The 18,962-nt window shown below is 38.7% G+C and overlaps 2 protein-coding genes across 5 annotated transcripts in view; one reads left to right on the top strand and one right to left on the bottom strand.

The window, feature by feature from the left end:
- Positions 1–13,198, bottom strand: part of USP48 (ubiquitin specific peptidase 48) — a 65,004-nt gene extending 51,806 nt beyond the window's left edge. For 2 of the 4 annotated variants that reach the window (XM_016149256.2, XM_016149254.2), the window contains exon 1: positions 12,859–13,198. In XM_016149256.2, coding sequence (XP_016004742.1) covers positions 12,859–12,992 — 134 coding nt within the window. In that variant the 5' untranslated portion in view covers positions 12,993–13,198. Of the gene's footprint in view, positions 1–240; positions 260–12,858 lie in introns of those variants that run through there. The other 2 variants (XM_016149255.2, XM_036229783.1) reach the window with 2 other exon arrangements.
- A 2,112-nt stretch (positions 13,199–15,310) lies between these two features.
- LOC118610016 (40S ribosomal protein S29-like) lies at positions 15,311–17,915 on the top strand. Its single transcript, XM_036229786.1, has one exon. The coding sequence runs from the start codon at positions 16,866–16,868 to the stop codon at positions 17,070–17,072; it is 207 nt and encodes a 68-aa protein (XP_036085679.1). The 5' UTR covers positions 15,311–16,865; the 3' UTR covers positions 17,073–17,915.
- Positions 17,916–18,962: the final 1,047 nt, after the last annotated feature.

Raw genomic sequence — 18,962 nt, forward strand, 5'->3', positions numbered from 1 at the left:
CAGATTTTGATTTCTAACTATCCCCCATTCAAAGAACCCAGTACTCCTTTGACAAATGGCTGTGGCCAAGGACTGGCAGGGAAAGTACAAAATAAACACAGATCAAGTTTCTGTGCCCAAGAAGTAAGGATGTACTCAAAGAATGATGGGGACATGTTAAAAGGACAGCTGAAACAGAGCTCCCAGTGGCCTACTCTGGAACAATTTGAACAGCAAAATAAATAACAATAAATAACTTACTGAATAAAGCACAACTCTAGTGAGATGAATGGACGGGTGGTGGGGTGGGTGGATGAGTAGATGGGCAATCTCTTCCTTACAGAAGAAAGCCAACTATCTAAGTAAAAGACAGAATTAGGAAATCACCATTTGTCATCTATCAGAATAAAAGAATCAGGAAAGAATCATCAATGGTAGCTAGTGTAGCCAAGTTCGAGAAATAATAGAATATTTACGTAGTCTCGAAGCATCTCAGCACACGTTGTTTATTAATTACAAAAGGAAAAATATTAACTTCGAGTGGAGAAACCTGGCAGATACCACCGTAACCAAGTGATCGAAGTTAAGGTAGCCAGTAACGGGTCTAATTGATAGCGTGCACCTCCTGGTGCATGTTTCTAAAGGGAAACATTAGCTAAACTCAAGTTGAGAACTTTCTACAAAATAAGAGTTTTGTACTTTTCCAGTGTCGGTTTCACAAAAATACAAAGAAATACTGAGTAATCATTCTAGATTAGAGGAGACTAAAAAGACACAACTGCCAAATGCAACGTATGAGCTTGAATTTTCTTTAATTATAAAGGACATTATCAGGTCACTATGTTCTGAATATTTCAGGTTACCCACTAAAGCTTTATTGATAGCAGTTAAAAGACTGGAAACACGATAAATGACCAATAATAGGAAACTGATAAAAATAAATAATATAACCAAACAATGGAATCTATTGTAGTAGGGAGGATAAATTTTTAATACTGATATGTAACAATATGATCAGTTGAAAAAAGCAATGGGTATGATAGGCCTGTTTGTCTAGACAAAGGACACAATATAAACTGGAAACCATCTCTAAAGATGCTCACCTCTGTACTCGCTAGCTGCAAATTAAAAGGCTTTCTATGGCCTCCATCGCCTTTCATACCTTTCAGACTTAGAACTATGACGTGTACTACATATTCCAAAAATAAGTACTTGTTTTTAATGTTCTGCTTAAACATACTGTCTTCTTGGCTTTAAAAAAATAAAAATGAAAAAAAGTTTGGCCAATTTAAGAGCAGTTTTGTCAGGTTTATGTCAAAGCCAAGTTGGAAAATAACTTACTAAAAAAGTAAAAGTAGGACTGATTCTGTGGAGGAGGGTCTAAAAAGAGTTATTTTTTGTGCCTATAACTCATCTGTAATAGGCAAGGATTACTATAAGGGAGCTACAATGCTGACAGTAAAAAAAAAAAAAAAAAAAAAAATCACCCCTTTTACATAAAAGTAATTTTTCTCTTCTCTCAAGAGATGACACAAACAAACAAACCCCCCCCCCAAAAAAAAAAAATCTGACTCAATAAGTGGGGAAAGTAACCCAAAAACTTTCCTTGGAATAGGGGCAAGAATTTACTAAGAAGGTACTTAAAAAAAAAAAAAGACAACTAGCAGGATTGGACTACAAGGGCCTTTAAGATAGAAAAAAAATAACTAGAATGAAAGTGTACCTCTAAAACAAAATAAGTAGGAGCCCGTTCTTTTAAAACTGCTTATCAAGGTATAATATCACGTCTCATGCCTGCTTCCTCCTCTTGGACAGAGAATATGGTAAGACTTTTTCACACGATTTGGCTGGGAGACAGGCCCTCTCCTAAGCATCAAACACACACACATCACTCTCTCAGAAACGGACTCCAGTGGAACTGTTAAGATTTTAGTCTCCTGTTTCTGACAGCAAAATAATAGAGAAAATCAACTTAAAAAGTAGGCTCTCCTTGTCCTCACTCCTCCCCTCCATACAAAAAAATCATGTGTCCTTAGTCTAAAACTGCTTCAAAAAAAACCAAATACAAATACAGTTAACTCCTGAACAACAGGATTTGAATTATATGGGTCCACTTACATGGCATTTTTTTTCAATACAATGCAGTAACATTTTCTATTCTCTAGCTTACTTTATTGTAAGAATATAGTACATAACATACAAAATATGTGTTAATCAACTGTTTATGTTATCAGTAAGGCTTCTCGTCAACAGGAAGCTATTAAGTTTTTGGGGAATCAAAAGTTATACAGCGGATTTATGATTGTGTGGAGTATCAGCACCCCTAACCTATCCACTGGGGTGGGAGAAGCAGTGACATAGAGACATTTAAAGGAGATACCCTTATAATAAAAGAGATGAGAAATGAGAATCTGAAACATAAGATGACTATAGAGTTGAAGAGATGATGCAGAGTGGAAATCGATGGTACTTGTTAGTCATCATTTCTGTGGGGAGTAAGGTAAAAAGAAAAAATCAGGCTTTTATCTATGTGGTTTAATTTTAAATCTTTAAGGAAGAATCACTGGTAATAACTTTGAGAATACTCACATCTAAAAATTCATAAAATGTTCATTCACCTAACAACCTGATTTTATTTGAAATTCTGAATTCTGATCAAAAGAATTTGAGAGAAAGTAAGCATGCAGCAAACAGGACAGACACAGTACTCGGTTCCTGGCTAAGCATCTTTCATAATGTGCAGTTACCATCCCCAGGCAGATCTGCTGGCCCTATAGCTGCTCTTTTAAGAAAGAGTTCCAAGACTGAGAGATCTTCCACCAAAAAGGGTTATCCCTTTCATCCTTCTAAGATTCAAGCTGCTATGAAACATCTGGCACTATTTAAAAGAGGCACTTTCATCCAATGTTCAATTTCTCAGGGTAGGTTGGGGGAAAAAAAAAAAAAAGCAAATTAACTATTAAACCAGTGTCAATAAGTCCTCTAGCAGAAAATACAGCTGTGTCCAAGCACTGTTTCAAAGATCACAGTAGGGCACCCTAATAGACCTTTAAAGAAGACCCCTGGCCCATCCTCCTTCCACCATCATGATTTCAAATTGAAAAGAAAAAAAAAAATTTAAGTTACTCACCCTTGTTTGTCAAAACAAAGAAAAGCACTTCATGACACTTCTCAAACTCTAGTAAGGTATTCTCTGCCATGAGATAAACATGGTTCATCTCCATGGATCATAAGTTTTAAACAACTATTACAAGAAAATTTATTAAATCAAGCAGATTTATTGTGGACTAGAATACAAATATTTAAAATAAACCCCCCCAAAAAAATAATCAAGAGGGATTAAACCCTACCAGATACTGAATCATAAGGTAAAGTCCACCAAATTAAAAATGTAATAGAATAAAAAGTTCAGAAACAGGCCTAAATACATATGGCAATTTTGCAAGCAATAAAGCCATCTGAAGCAGTGAGTAAATATAGGTTTTTTAATAAATGGTGGTTGGGACAACCAGGCAGCTATCTGGAAAAAGATAAAGTTGGACTCACTTCACAGTATACTTCAGTACAAATTCCAAATGGGTCAAAGATGTAAACATTAATTGAAACCATAACGATAACACAAGAAAACACCAGTGAATTCCTCTGTAATATTGGTATGACAAAGGCTTTTCTATGACTCGAAATTCAGAAGCCATAAAAGGAAATATCCATTAATTCAATCTCATAAAAACTTTCTGCATGGCAAAGAAATCCATCAGCAAAGTCAAAAGACAATAATGAAAAAAAATTTGCAGCTCATGTCACAGAAATAATCTCTTAATATATAAAGAACTCCTACAAATTGATAAGAAAAACTAATAACCCAGTATAAAAATGAGCAAAGGACACAACAGGCAGTTCAAAGGTAAATATGAATGGCCCATGAGCATGAAAAGTTGCTTAACCTGTCATAAGAGGAATGCAAAATGAAACTACACAAGAGACATTTTATATTTGTAATCAACAGTGCAATTTCACAAGCATGCCTTATCCCTCTCTTCTCCTCCTAGACAATTTTTGGGTGGGTGGGACCAGCAAACAAGCTCTGGCCAATGAGCTGTGAGCAGAAATGATGCAAGTGATTCCAAGACAAGCATTTAACTGCTGCTACAGAAACCCTCCAGAGGAACTGACAATGTTTCAAATGGTGGCAGCTACACTGGATATCCAAGTGACTAGGATGAGTCAGCCTCCATTCACTCTACACCTAGTTTATTATAATCTTCATGTAGTTTAAGCCAGATATAAACCTTTGTTGTTTTAAACCACTGAGATTGGGAGTTATTTATTCCCACAGCATAACCTAGTCTTATCCTGACTGATACACTTTGTCCTGCCTATCAGATTGGCAAAAATCCAAAAAGTCGGACATGGTGATGAGGAAACAAGCAATCTCTCATACATTGCTAGTAAGGTGAAAAAATGGAATGTACTCTATAAAGGGCAATTTCCAATATCTATCAAAATTACTCCTGCTTTTATCTTTGATACTCTGTTATCCCACGTGAATATTTATTCTACAGATTTACCTGCATACATGGAAAACAATTAAAAATGAAAGTTATTTATTGAAACATTGTCAGTAACAGCAAAATACAGAAAAGAAGTCCAGTGTTCATTTCTAGAGAACTGGCTAAATAAACTACAGTAAATCCATTCAAGAGTACACAATGTAACTGTATATAATGAGAACCAAAGAGAAAAGGATACAAATATCCAAAGAAGGTACATGAAAGTCGATAGCAGCTTTTATTTAGAAGTCGAAAACTGTAAATGATACAAGCATTCATCAACAGAATAAACAAATTATCATATATTCGTGCCATAGACTACTCAGTCCCCACCCCACCCCCACCAAAAAAATCTACTGACACAAGGTTAATCAACCTTTGAAGCTCTGCCACTTAACAACAGTGGAATATCGTCATTTTCCTAAACCTCAAAAGTTAGGGCCTACTAATTTGGGATTCAAAAACTGCATCTTATGAAAAATAATCACTATATCCAAACTCTTATAATTAGCATATTAAATCAATTGGCCTGAAATTTTGGATTCTATTAGGGAAAGGGAGATTAGACAAACAAAAGGGATTTAAAAAAGTAACTCGACCTGAAAATACTATGAATCTGCTTTAATAGGATATCTCCCAAATTGGTACTAAAAGAAAAAATGTTGGGGATGAGTGCTAACTGGTTAAGTCAAAGGGTTTTTTCCTGTCTAAAAGGGTTTATTTAATAATTAAAAGTTGAAAGTTCTTCCCTCTATTACTGGGGGACTTAGTTCTTCTCCAAGGAAGATGATTTGAAATGTTTGAAGTTTTATACCATTTGGGTAATAATGGTCTAACACTTGAAAACAGAGTATCTTCCAACTTCCCTAGTAATCAAAAAATACCACCATTCACTTATGAAATTGACAAAAACAATTAAATATAATACTCGGTGACAGCGAGGACAGAGACAGAGCTGGGAGCAAATCTTACAATAGTAATGCATGTCAAATGCCTTAAAAATGTTCACACCACTTTTACGATTTTTTCTAATAATCAGAAAAGTAAACAATATTAATTTATAGGGATGCTCGGAACATTAAAAGAACTTAACCAAAAAGAAGAGGAGGAGGGCAAGGAAGAGAGGAGGGAGAGAAAGGGAAGGGAGAGAAGAAAACAGCAGCCAGGTAGATAAATGCCCAACAGGAATACAGTTAAATATTCTGGAATATGTCATGTGGAATATTATGCAATAATTAGAAATTACTTCTGTAAACTATATAATGTCCTGGGGAAATAGTCTTAATATTAAATTAAAAAGCACCCATACAAAATGCAGTTATAACATATTCTATGTACATATAGAAAAATAAAAAATAATTAAAATATTATAACCCTGTTCACCAGTGGTCGCTTTTAATTGAAATGAGTTCATCAAGTCAGCCTTGAGATTAGACTCCTTACAAACTTAATGTAATTATATTTCATTTTATCTTATCCATGCTTCTCAAATTACAGTGCACACTGATGAATATATCACATCATAAAGTCACAAGAAAAACATACTGTGCCATCCTGGAACCTAAATTTCAATTAGTTTTACTAAAAACGATTATAAACATTTCTTTAAAAATTATACAGAAAATAATAATTTTTAGACCAAACATGAACTTCTTTGATTCCATTTCTTTATAAGGCTGTCCCAAATAGAAGGCTATTTTTTTCTTAATAATCAGAGCAAAAGAGCAGAAACCGAGGAAAATGCAGTGTAGAGGATTTGCAAGAGATAAAGGATCTTTTTACACCAAAAGATACATAAAAGAATGTTCATTGCAGCTTTATTCATAATAGCCAGATACTGGAAAAATTCTAAATGCCATCACCAGTAGAGGATAAAGTACATAGTAACAGAATGGAATACTGTGCAGCCCTAAAAATGAACACACTACTGCTATCCACAGTAAGGATGAATCTCACAATGTTGAGCAAAAGCCAGACACAGAAGGAACTACAATGTATAATTAACTGAATACAAAATTCAAAATAGGCAAAAATAATCTGTTGCATCCAAAGTCAGGGCAGTGGTTACTTTTGAGAAAAGGGGGATGGTACTGATCAGGTAGAGGCAGAAAATGGGTGGTGAGGGTGTTCTGGAATTCAAGCAACTATATAATCTTATTGGTAGATATATGATCAAAATGTTTCCTTTGTGGTAATTCATCCAGTGTAAATCTTTCAATTTGTGTACCTTTCTGTACATAAAAAATGAATTTTATTTAAGAACCATTAGAAAAAATTTAAGAGGAATTAAGGAGGTCTTGTCTTATCAGATATTTTAAAAATATTATCAAGTAATTAGAACTGTGATCCAAGTACAGGGATACTCAGTGAAATCAACAGCAGAGAACAGGGCTGAGAAACCCAAATTCATATATAAGAATTTGTCATATAACGAAGGTGGCTTTTTAACTTAGTGGGGCAAGGGTGGGAGATGTAAGACTATTCAATAAGTGGTTTAAAAAACTGATTAATCATTTTGTAAAAAATAAAATAAAGATGGATCCCTATCTCACTCCTTAAATCAAAAGTAAGTGCTAAAAGGACATAGATTGAATGCATAAAATGAAACCATCGGCACTAAAGCAAAACATGAGTGAACACTTCCAAAATCTTGGAGTTAGGAAATCTAGAAACCATAAAGGAAAGCACTGATAAATTTGACCACATAAAAATATGGGTTTTAAGGCAGCAAATGGGGAAAAAAAACACAGTAAAAAAAATTTGGTAAAAAGTATCTTTCAAAGAAATATTCAATAAGCTCTTGAAAAATCTAAGAAAATAATTAACAATCCAAAACATACAATTCACAGGACAAATACGAATAGCCAGCAAATTAAAAAGATGTTCGATGCCACTAGCGAAAAAAGGCAAATGAAAATAAGATGTTATTTTTCACTAATCAGATTGGTGTCTGACACAGGAATGCCTGGGGTGGGAAATAAGGTGAATATAGGTGGCAGTGTTAAATGGTATGTGAACTTTATCATCTATGAAAATTTAAAATGGTCATAGCTCCCTTTACCTCGGAGAAGTCTCATCTTGCAACCTAGTGAAAATGCTTACTCAACAAAGATAAATGAATAGGGATGTTCACAGCAGCACGGATGCAGCATCGAAAACCGGAAACCCAAAGGTCCATCAACAGGGAACTGATTAAATTATAACATATCTGCCTCTATGCAATGAAATATCACATAGCTATTAAAAATAATAAAGCACGAATATATGTATGCACTAATTTGGAATAAAAAGATATATCATCAAATAAAAACAAGTTACAAAAGTATGCTTGTGACACTCCCTTTTTTTGGAAAATAACAATTATATTGTTTGCTTATATCTGTCTTCTCTCTAAAATATATGTCACATGAAGGCACTTTAACTTCTGGGTCTCTATCATCCAAGAACCACCCTAGAATACTACCAGGCCCAAAAAATATTTGTTGAATGAAGAATGAATACTTACTCCAGCAAGGCATATAACAGGCATCCAAAAAATAGTTATTGAATTTAACAAATACACACAAGGAAAAAAATCAAAGAATAGTTATACTATCTTAAGAATGGTTAGCTATGAGCCTGAGAATAAGGAGGGGCTTCGCTTGCATTCAAAATTAAGGATAAAGTATTCTCAAAGTGTTAAGTGTACCAGGCAGCAGAAAGATACAAAACAATGAACAAGAACAAAGACACAGATTGCAGGGAACACAAAACATCTATTAAACCAGTAACATGCATTAAATTAATTTTTAGATTTAATTTGTGTTAAGTAGTAAAAGTACAGCATGCAATGAAAATACAAGTGATCTTCTGCCAATAACTTGAGGGTGTTATGCTACGCAAAAATAAAAGAGACAAATACCATATGATCTCACTTATACATGGAATCTAAAGAACAAAATAAATGAACAAACAAAAAAGAAACAGACTCAGACACAGAGAACAAACTGATGGTTGCCAGATGGGAGGGGGGTTGGAAGGAAGGCTGGGTGAAAAGGCCAAGGGATTAAGTACAAATTGGTAGTTACAGTCTCAGATATGTGAAGTACAGCACAGGGAATACAGTCAATAACACTGGAGTAATATGTATAGTGTCGGGTGGGTGCTAGACTAGTAGGAGAGATCACTTCGTAAATTACAGGTGCTGTAGGCGCAAAAAAAAAAAAAAATTTAAAACACTATGCTGTACACCTGAAGCTAATGCACAGTATTAAAAAATAATAACTGTTAAAGCTGGGTAATGGGTACATGGGAGTTCACTGCACCCATTTCTACTTCTGTGCATGTTTAAAATTGGCGATAATTAATTTTTTTTAAATAAAAAAAAAACTGGGTTCCCTGTTTTTGTCAGAGGACCCAGGAAAGTTAGCAAGGCAAAAGAGACGAACACAATTAAAGGGAGAAAAAATGTAAAGCAATTGAAAGGTGTCATTGGAACATAATCAGTGAAGAAAAGCTTGATAAAAGTTTAACAGTGAGGCCTAACAGTCCTCATTAAGAGTTTTTAAACTGGCATGACACTATCTAGAATACATTACATTTCTGTGAAGTTTCAATTTTATCATACTCATGTAATGAGAACAAAATAGACATAATACAGACTTTGAAAATTCATATCAAAATTTTAACTGTCACAAAAGGAATTAACATGACACCATTTTCCACCTATCAGATTAAAAAGCATAATTAACATAGTGTTCGTAATGGTTGAGGGAACAAGACATTCTTACTGACAGAAGAAATATAAGGTAGAACCATCATTCCAATGGGCAATGTAACAATATGGATTAAACTGAAAAATGTACAACCCTGACCCACCAATTTTACTGCAAGGAACTTACTTGACTATTATCCTGTTAGGAAACAAGCCTAGTTTTAAGAATTAAGACACAAAATACTTGCAGAATACTGTGTATATAGAATTTAGTATAGACTGCTTTCATCCTGTGAATGTTCTAAGCAATTCTGGAAATATAAATATGGTCCTGATTCATCTATCTTTTGAAATGGCTAAATACCTTTCAGCTTTGGCATCTCTTAACAAATTGTATTATGTATAAAAAAGGATATTAATGATACTATTAATTTAATTCTTTAATCTCTTCTTGCTAAGAGTGAGAATAAATGCTTAATCAAAAGGAAAAAGAAAAAAGCCTTTTTGATATTTAAATAAAAAATGCTTGCACCTCACATTAGGTGCGGTTTCAAAAGCACAAGAAATCAAAAAAAAAAAAAAATAGAGAGAGAATCTGGAATACATCAAAATTTTAAAAAAAGCTTTTATACTGTAAATGATACCATCAAGAAAGTGAAAAATCCTTAGAATGAGAGAAAATATTTGAAAATATAAGGAACTTGTATCCAGAATATAGAAAGAACTTAATAACTCAATGAAAAGACAAATAACCCAATTTTAAAATGGGCAAAGAACTTGAACAGACATTTCTCCAAAGATATATGAATGGCCAATAAACACAGGAAAAGATGATCAACATTATTAGTCATCAGGGAAATGCAAATCAAAGCCATGAGATACCACTTCATATCCATTATGATGGCTATAAGAAGCAAAAACGAGTGTAAAGACATGGAGTAACTGGAATCCTCATACTTTGTATGTAAAATAGTGCAGCCACTTTTGAAAATAATTTGTCCAAAATGTCCTCACAAAAACCTGTACACGAATGTTCATAGCGTTATTCATAGTAACCAAAAAGTGGAATGACCCAAACGTCCATCAACTGATGAACAGATATATAAAATGTGGTAGGTGTACACACACAAAATGGACGATTTGGCAATAAAAACAAATGAAAATGATCAACGGGCACATGAAAAGACGCTCAACTCATTAGTCATTAGGAAAATGTAAATCGAAACCACAATGCCACTTCACACACTAGGGTGGTAATTTTAAAAAAAAGTAGCAAGTGTTGGCAATGTTGAAGAGAAACTGGAGCTCTCATGCATTGTCGGTGGGGATGTAAAATAGCATAGCAGCTACGGAAACCGGTGTAGAAGCTCCTCGATAAGTTAAATATAATTATCACATGACCCAGCAATTCCACTCCTAGGTATAGACCCAAAATAACTGAAAATAGGCGTTCTAACAAAAACTTGTGCACACGTTCATAGCAACACTGTTACAATAACAAAAAAGTAGAAATTGCCAATATGTCCATCAAGTTAATTAACCATGTGAGGTGATGGATGTGTTAATTACCTTGGTCAGGGTAATCATTCCATAATTTGTATCACATCAGCACATCCTACACTTTAAATATATACAATTATATTTGTCAATTATTCCTCAAAGTTAGGAAAAAGGGTTTAAGTCTAGCAACTGATGAACAAAATGTGGTATATCCAAACAATGTAATATTATTCAGCCATAAAAAGAAATAAAGTACTGATACATGCTATAACATGGGTGACATCATGCTATGTGAAAGCCAGACAAAAAAAGGCCACATATTATATGAGTGCATTTATATGAAATATCCAGAATAGAGAAATCCAGAGACAGAAAGATTAGGGAGTGGGGAGGGGAAATGCGAAGGGACTGCTTAATGAATATGGAGTTTGCTTTTAGAGTGATGAAAAAGTCTGAGACTATACAACGGTGATGCCTGTACCACATTGTAAAGGTAATAAAAGTCACTGAACTACATACTTTAAAATGGTAAATTTTGTTGTATATTTTACACAATTTTTACAAACCAATTGAGAAATATTGATACATGATTCAACATGAATGATCCTTGAAAAATTATGCAAAGTGAAAGAAGCCAGTCACGAAAGTCCACATATTGTATGATTCCATTTACATAAAATGCCCAGAATGGGCAAATTTAGAGGCACAAAGTAGATCATGGATTGCCTTAAGATTGAGGGCAGGGGGTACTGGGGAGGACTGAGTTCCAATTTGATGGGCTTCTTTTAGGGGGGGGCCAAAATGTTCTATAACCAGATTGTGGTGATGGCTGAATAACCCTGTAAATATAACCAAATAACCACTGGATTCTACATCTTAAATTGGTGAATCCTATGATATATGAATTATATCTCGATGTAGTTTAAAATGCTTGGATATAAACTGCAGCTTAAAAGTCAGCCTCTCTATGACATCCCCTCATAATTATCTCAACCAATTTCTACTCCTTTACTTCTCTTAAAATCAGAACTATTACAGCAAAAGAGTTTACACTGTTTCGTTATTCTGGAATCTAATCATGTTGAGAAGCTGGCTGAAACTTAATAAGTTCTATTACACACAGACTTCTGTCATTCCAGTACTTACTGTTGGAGTCAGATTTGCCCTCCTGTAAGCCCGACGCCCAAAGCTTGGAATGATTCGTTTGCTCCCTAACTTGTTTCGCTTCTCAAACCAGACTTTAAGCTGCAAAGCTGAGACCTTGACTTCCATTCCTTCTGGATCCCGCTGCAGAATGTAAAACCTCCAGAAAGCCTTTACTAAATGCCTGCTGAAAAGCGGCCACTGACACGCCCGGCTTGGCCGAGTCAATTCAACAACATTCCGGAACAAAAACTATAGTTCCCGTGTTAAAAGGTAGAAAAACAGAATAGACAGGCATAATGCCAAAGGATTCGATCTAAAAGAAAAGGCAGGGGTTCAAGGGCTAAGGAGAAGTAGAGGACAGCACTTACACAGCTCAAACTTCGCACTTGGTAGAGAGGTGTAGAGTCAGAACGGCCGCTCCCCGTCCCCCACCCCCGAAAAAAGGCTGAAAAATACTAGATTAACGAGAAGGGAGGTCAACAGGAGGAGGAAGGGCACAGATGACGTAGGTTAAACATACGTTATTCCAAAGCAACCCCATCCAAAAATAATACTAAGATGATCAAGCCTTTGGCGTCAACACTAATACAAGATATGCTGCGATGAAGCTCACTTCGAAGAAGTTCCCTTTTTACAAACGAAAAAGCCGAGCCGTGGCCAAGATATTCAACCACCAACGTTTGCTAAGCTCTCAGCTCCTGCCTTGAACCATTTCCACCGCCATCTTCTAAATAAGAACGCAGAACCCTTTCTAAAGGGCTTTCAGCAGCATCACCTCCGTGCTAGAGAGCCTAGGAAGGTTGCGTTTCCCAGGTTGCCCGGACGGCGGAAGAGGAGGAAGCCTCCACCTTGCTCCTCTCCACGCCTGCAAGATGCACTCATCCGGACGCCCTCTTCTTTCCCCTAACCTGACCCCCGGCCCGGTTTTCCATAGTCCGACGTGAGAGGGGCGCGAGGCCCGGGGCGCGAGGCCCGGTGCGCGGGCCTCACCTGCACACGCCGCGGATGCAAGGCTCCAGCCAGATGCGGTAGGCGGTCTCGATGTGTTCCTGCGACACCTCCTCGGGCCGCACCGTCTCCGCCCAGCGCCAGGCCGCTTTCTCCAGCTGCAGGCGCGGGGCCATGGCCTTGGCCGGAGGAGCGCCTCCCGAGCCGGGCCGCCGCTGCTGCCTCCGCAGCCGCCCAAATGGACTCCGCCACCTGCCAGCGATGAGGACCAGGCGCTCCCTCAGCCAGCTGGCCAGTCAATCACCTGTGCGCGCCACTGCCGCCGCGCCCGCCCGCGCCCGACCCGCACGACCGGCCGCAAAGCGCCGCCGCCGACACCCGACACCGCGCCCCCCCCACTACCGCAGACGTTGAAGATGTACTCCCCACCGCGGTAGGCGCATGCGCGTTCCCAGCTGCCTTTGCGCCTCCCGCTCCTCAGGGCAGACGAGCGGAGGAAAGGGAAGCGGTGGTCCGAGACTGTCTTGCCACGTCCTCACCGGTGCTGCTGCGGAAGCAGTGTCTCAGCCCCAGAGCAGGGTAGTGTCCTGCGTACCACTACTCTAACAAGCTGGCGTCTCGACACAAGGCTGCCTACTCTTGCCCTCTGGTACTTCTCCTTTAACCGTGAAGGAGTCACGCGAGAGGCTACTCAACGCACAGATAGGTCCGCTGAACTGCGGGGTGGGACCTGAAACCGAGTCACCAAAGAAACCAGGCTCAGCTCTCCAAAGGAAGATTTAACTTAAGCCTGGACCGGTTCCGTCTCCTTTCCCGAGCCCTCCTGACGTCACGCTACGTTCTGGGCTTTTCCTGAATTGGAACTGTACTACATGTCCCGGCATGCATTGCGCGCCGTCACTCTGGGTTAGAGGCACCCTGGGATTTGTGGTCTTGGAGGTGGGGTCCTTGGTGTGCCGCGGATTGTGCAGGGGCGCACGCGGGGGCGGGGTTTCTCTGGTCTGGAAGGTCATCTTTGCAGCTGGCTGACCCACCTCACTACTGTTATCTCTATATGATGATTTTCTAGTTCTTTCGTGTAGCTCTTCTCTAGCTCCCGGGTTTAAAAACTGTTCCCTTTTGCAACTTCTGCCCCAGGATATAAAGAATAGCCTTATTGGAATGTTTTGAAAACTAAAGGGCATGACTTGAGAGAGGATTTTTAAGGCGTTTACATTTGAATGAGAGCCCTCTGGGGGCTGATTTCTGACTCAAGAGTTTACCGGCTAGATAACCTTGGACTGAAAGTTAAAGTGTGCTGTTAAACATCCTGAAAGCGTGATGGAAATAAGACGAGGCCCCTGCCATTGAGGGGAGGGCGGGGGAGGTGCAGCAAGGTCCCCTTCCAGCCTTGAAAGGGTTGGAGTACTTGGAGAAGACTTCCCAGAAGAGGTAACTCTGAAGGCTACCCTTAAAAGATGAGTAGAAGTTATCCAGGGTAGAAGATAGGCTCCATTCCAGAGAAACAGAACAGTGAGGAGCAAAGGCACAGAAGAGAGAAACTTCTTGGTGTGAGACCACTAATTCTGAGATTGGGAGAGGCGAAAGAGAAGGCTTGAGAGGCTGGCCAAGACTGCCTTTATCTGAGACTCATTGAAAAGTTTAAAGCTGGTGAATGATATGGGGATTTGCATTTTGTGTAGCTTCCTCTGGATCAAGGTCAGACTATCCATGTAATACAAGCAGGAGATAATGAAAGCCTGAACTGGGGTTAGTGTAATAGGCATGGAGTGAGGGGACAAATTTGAAAGATATTTAGGACATAGAACTGCTACAAGTTGATAATATTGATCTAATATCTGTTCACTTTTCTTTTATTTGACTTTCAAGTTGCGTCATGGCTCTTCCCTAAGTGCTTGCAGCTTTTTCTGTCATCCATTGCCTCACTTAGCACATGATAGAACTGAATATTATTATTAAGTTGGTGCCGTCAGTGCTATCAGCAGGTTTTTCTAACTTGGGTAATTAAATGAAGAGTTTCTACTGTTAAAAAGAAACAAACCCAAAATGGATTCTCTTTTGGTAAGCCCCACCAAGACTTAATACAGGTATACCTCATTTTATTGCACTTTGCTTTATGGCGCGTCACAGATGTTGTGTTGTTTACAAATTGAAGGCAAGGCCCTCCACCAGCAAAATGATTACAGCTCATTTTATTGCAGTGATCTGGAACCAAGACTCAGTAGCTCCCAGAGAGGCCTGTACCTAACCTAATTGCAGTTTCAGGCTCTCCCAGAATTGAATTTTATTTATTTTTTTTAATTGAAATTGTTGGGGTGACTGGTTAATAAAATCATATAGACTTCAAATGTACGATTCAATAATACATCATATGTGTATTCCATTGTGTATTCACCACCTAAAGTTAAATCTCCTTCCATCACCATATATTTGACCCCCTTTACCCTTATCTAGCTCCCCTCACTGTCCTTCCCTCTGGTAACTAATCTGCTGTCCCATGAGACTGTTTGTCATGTTTGTTTGTTGCTTTCAGTTTTATATCCCATAGAAGAGTGAAAGCATATGGTTCTTTTTCTGTCTGACTTACTGAACATGAAAATCTCAAGATCCAGGAATGGAATTGTAAACCAATCAGTCTGGGGTACCCTAGTCAACCCTAGTGAGGTAATCTACGTGAAGATCCCCTGCCTTTCCTAAGGAAAGGTGACCTTGCCTGAAACAACTCTTAACTTCCTTGTCCCACCTTCTCTGCCTGTGCAAGCACATCTTATTTTATTGTGCTTCACCTTATTGTGCTTCAGAGACGTTGCATTTTCTTACAAATTTAAGGCAAGACTCTCCACCAGCAAAAAGATGATTCGCTTTATTGTGATACTTTATTGCGGTGGTCCAGAACAGCAACTGCACTATCTCTGAGGGATGCCTGTAAAACTTTCCGTCTTGTACAACTACTCAGAGCTCCTTTCTATTTGCTAGATGGGATGCAGCTCAAATCATGAGTAAATTAATAATGTCAATTAGATCTTTAAATTTACTCAATTGTATTTTAACAATACCAAGTGAGACAAAATACAGAAGAAGGTGCAGGTTTAGAAGGGAGACAATTTCGATTTTTAATGCATTTCACATCCATCAGGGACATTCATGTTAAGTCACCAGAGGCCAGAGCTGGCTAATTGGCTTACTGAATTTTGGTGGATATATTATTTCTGCATCATGAATTTTTCAATCTCTACTGAATCATTCTCATCAGCATTCACATATGCTGTAATTTCTCCTAAACTTAACAAATCCTCTCTTGACTCCAACATCCCCCTCTAGCCACTGCCCCATTTCTCTGCTCCCCTTTTTAGGAAAAGTCCTGGAGTTGTCTATGTTCTTCTCCAGTTCTCCTCCTAGTTCCCCTTAAACCCATTCCAAATCTAGATCTTAACCTCTGTCAACCTAAAACCATTCACAAGAAGGTTACCAGTGGCCTCCACGTTGCTAAATCCGGTGGTAAGCTCACACTATTTTACTTGACCTATGCACAGGATTCGACCCAGTTATTCACTCTCTCTTCTTGGAAACACTTCATTTGCAGGGCACCACATTCTCCTGGTTTTCTATCACCCACTGGCCATTCCCTTTTTGCTGGTTCTTTCTCATCTCTAATCTGGAAACCTGAGTGGCCTAGTGTTGTCCTTGGATCCCTTCTCTACATTTACTCGCTGGGTGATCTGATCTCCCATAGTTTTAAATACCAGCTGTGTGTTGATGACTCCCAAATTCATATCTCCAGACCTGACCTTGCTCCGAAAATGCCAAACTTGTATATCCTTGTGTATGCTTATTTGGCATCTCCAGTGTGCAACTTTACAGGCCCAAAACATATCCTTATTCTACTTTCATTCCCAACTGCAGCCAGATATCTTTCTCTAACCTTTCCCACCTCAGCATATGGGAACTCCATCCTTCTGGAAATCTTAGACACAACTTTAACTTATCTTTCTCTTACATTCCCATCCTTCCACAAATCCTGTCAATTGTGCCTTTAAAATATATACAGAATGTCCCTTTTGCCTCATTGCCTCCAAGAGAGCAAGATGGGTCGTCAGCAACTGTACTGGAGCCATCCAAGAAAATTGGGCCAGGGGTCTCGTTCTTGCCACGTCTGCTCAAACCCACACGGCCTGATCTGGAAATACAGCCTCAATATGTGCCGCCAGTGTTTTGATCAGTATGTGAAGGATACAGGCTTCAGTAAGTTGGACTGAGTGAACTTCCATGAATGAGTCATTCCAGACATTTACCTTACTGCAGAAACAATGCTAGCTAGCTCTTTGTATATAAAATAAAAACTTCAATTATGGAAAAAATATATATGTGTGTGTACACACACACGCACACACACACACACACAGTGCCACCACTGGGCAGTTACTGTTACCACCCCAGTCTCACCTGGATTATTACAAAAGCTTCCCAAGTGGTCTCCCTGTTTTCACCCTTGTTTCTTAAAGAGAAAACAAAACCGCAGATCCAAAACGGTATCACTCATGCTAAAAGCCCATGATACCAAATCTAGATTTAATACGAGATCTAATTGTATTTTCGACCTCTCAATCAACTAGTCTAGAATTTTCTGGTCAACACCAATGAGGTAACCTATCACCTGTGCCCTCTCCATTCCTCCTCCCCCAACCCCCCAACCCTGCCCCCACATACACACCTTAGAGGCAATCTGCATGACAAAAACCCTTCCCATTCACATCCCCCTCCAAAAAAAGACATCTCCAAACAAAGATAATTCTTTTCTTTTGTTAATAGCTCCCTTGATACACCCATCTTCCTATAAAGAAGAAACATCTATTAGATATAAGGAGGATCAGAAGAATCTAGTATCTCAGAAGTTTAGGGAGGACAGTTTCAAGAAGATGGAAATGGTCAGCAATGTTAAATACCTCTCTATTTTCTTTCCCATCTCTTGACTCCCTTCACAGCAAAATTATTGAAAGCAGTATCTACCTCCAGTACTGTCCAATGGAAATATATTATGAGCCACATATGAAATTTTAAATTTTCTAGTAGTCACATTTTAAAAAGTGAAAACAGGTGAAATGAATTTTAATGCATTTCACCCAATATATCCAAAATGTTTACATTTCTACATGAAATCAATATTTTTAACATATTAATGAGATCATTCTTTTTTGCACTCTATGTTTTGGAAATCTGATGTGCACTTTACACTTCCAGCTCATATCAATTCAAACTCACTACATTCAAGAGCTCAATAGCCACACATGGTGAGTGGCTACCACAGTGAACGGCACAGGTCTATTCTCTGTTGACTTCCTCTTCGGCCAACTCCAAGCCGGCCTATGAGTTTATCATTCCTCTGTAGCTGCTTTTATCAAGGTTTCCATGACTTCCATATTACCAAAATCAGCGGTCTCTCTCTGTTCTCAGCTCCCCGCAGTCACCAGCACAGATGGCCACCTTGCCATCTTGGAGTGTCCGTCCCCCTATTTCTTGGCAGCATCCTCTCCTGGTGTCCCACTTCCCTCAACGGCTGCACCTTCTCAGTCTCTTTGCCACCTTCTCCTCTTCTACTGGTTTTCTAAATGCCAGTGTAAAGGGAAAACTCGTTCCTGTGTGTTCTCTATCCTCAATACTTCACTACAACACCACTTCTGACACCAGATCTGTGGGTTTTCCACACATCAAGCAATTCTGATACCCACTGAGTGTCCTATGATTCAACTCAATTCTGACACTATTTACCTAGAGATAGCATTAGATCACGCAGGTTATGGGTTCCGTCCTACAAGACTGTACACACACACACACACACACACACACACACACACACACGCACACACCCTTCAGACATTAGTTCAAAGTCCAAGTTCTCACTCCTGCTTCTGACAAATTGGCTCTACACTGGAGGTTTCCATATCCGCCCCCCCCCCCACCTTGGGTTCAATTAATTTGCTAAAGTGGCTCACAGAACACAGGAAAACATTTTAATTATGAATTAGTTTATTATAAAAGGATGTCACTCAGGAACAGCCCATGGAAGAAATGTATTGGGCAAGGCATGTGAGAAGGAGCACAGGGCTTCCATACTATCTCTGGGCATGTCATCCATCCAGCACCTCCAC

The sequence above is a fragment of the Rousettus aegyptiacus genome, unplaced genomic scaffold (genome assembly GCF_014176215.1).
Source record: "Rousettus aegyptiacus isolate mRouAeg1 unplaced genomic scaffold, mRouAeg1.p scaffold_m13_p_1, whole genome shotgun sequence".
NCBI classification, from domain to species: domain Eukaryota; kingdom Metazoa; phylum Chordata; class Mammalia; order Chiroptera; family Pteropodidae; genus Rousettus; species Rousettus aegyptiacus.

Bases quoted from the DNA above. Each gene is read 5' to 3' on its own strand.
- LOC118610016 (XM_036229786.1), top strand. From the start codon at position 16,866: ATGTCCCTTTTGCCTCATTGCCTCCAAGAGAGCAAGATGGGTCGTCAG.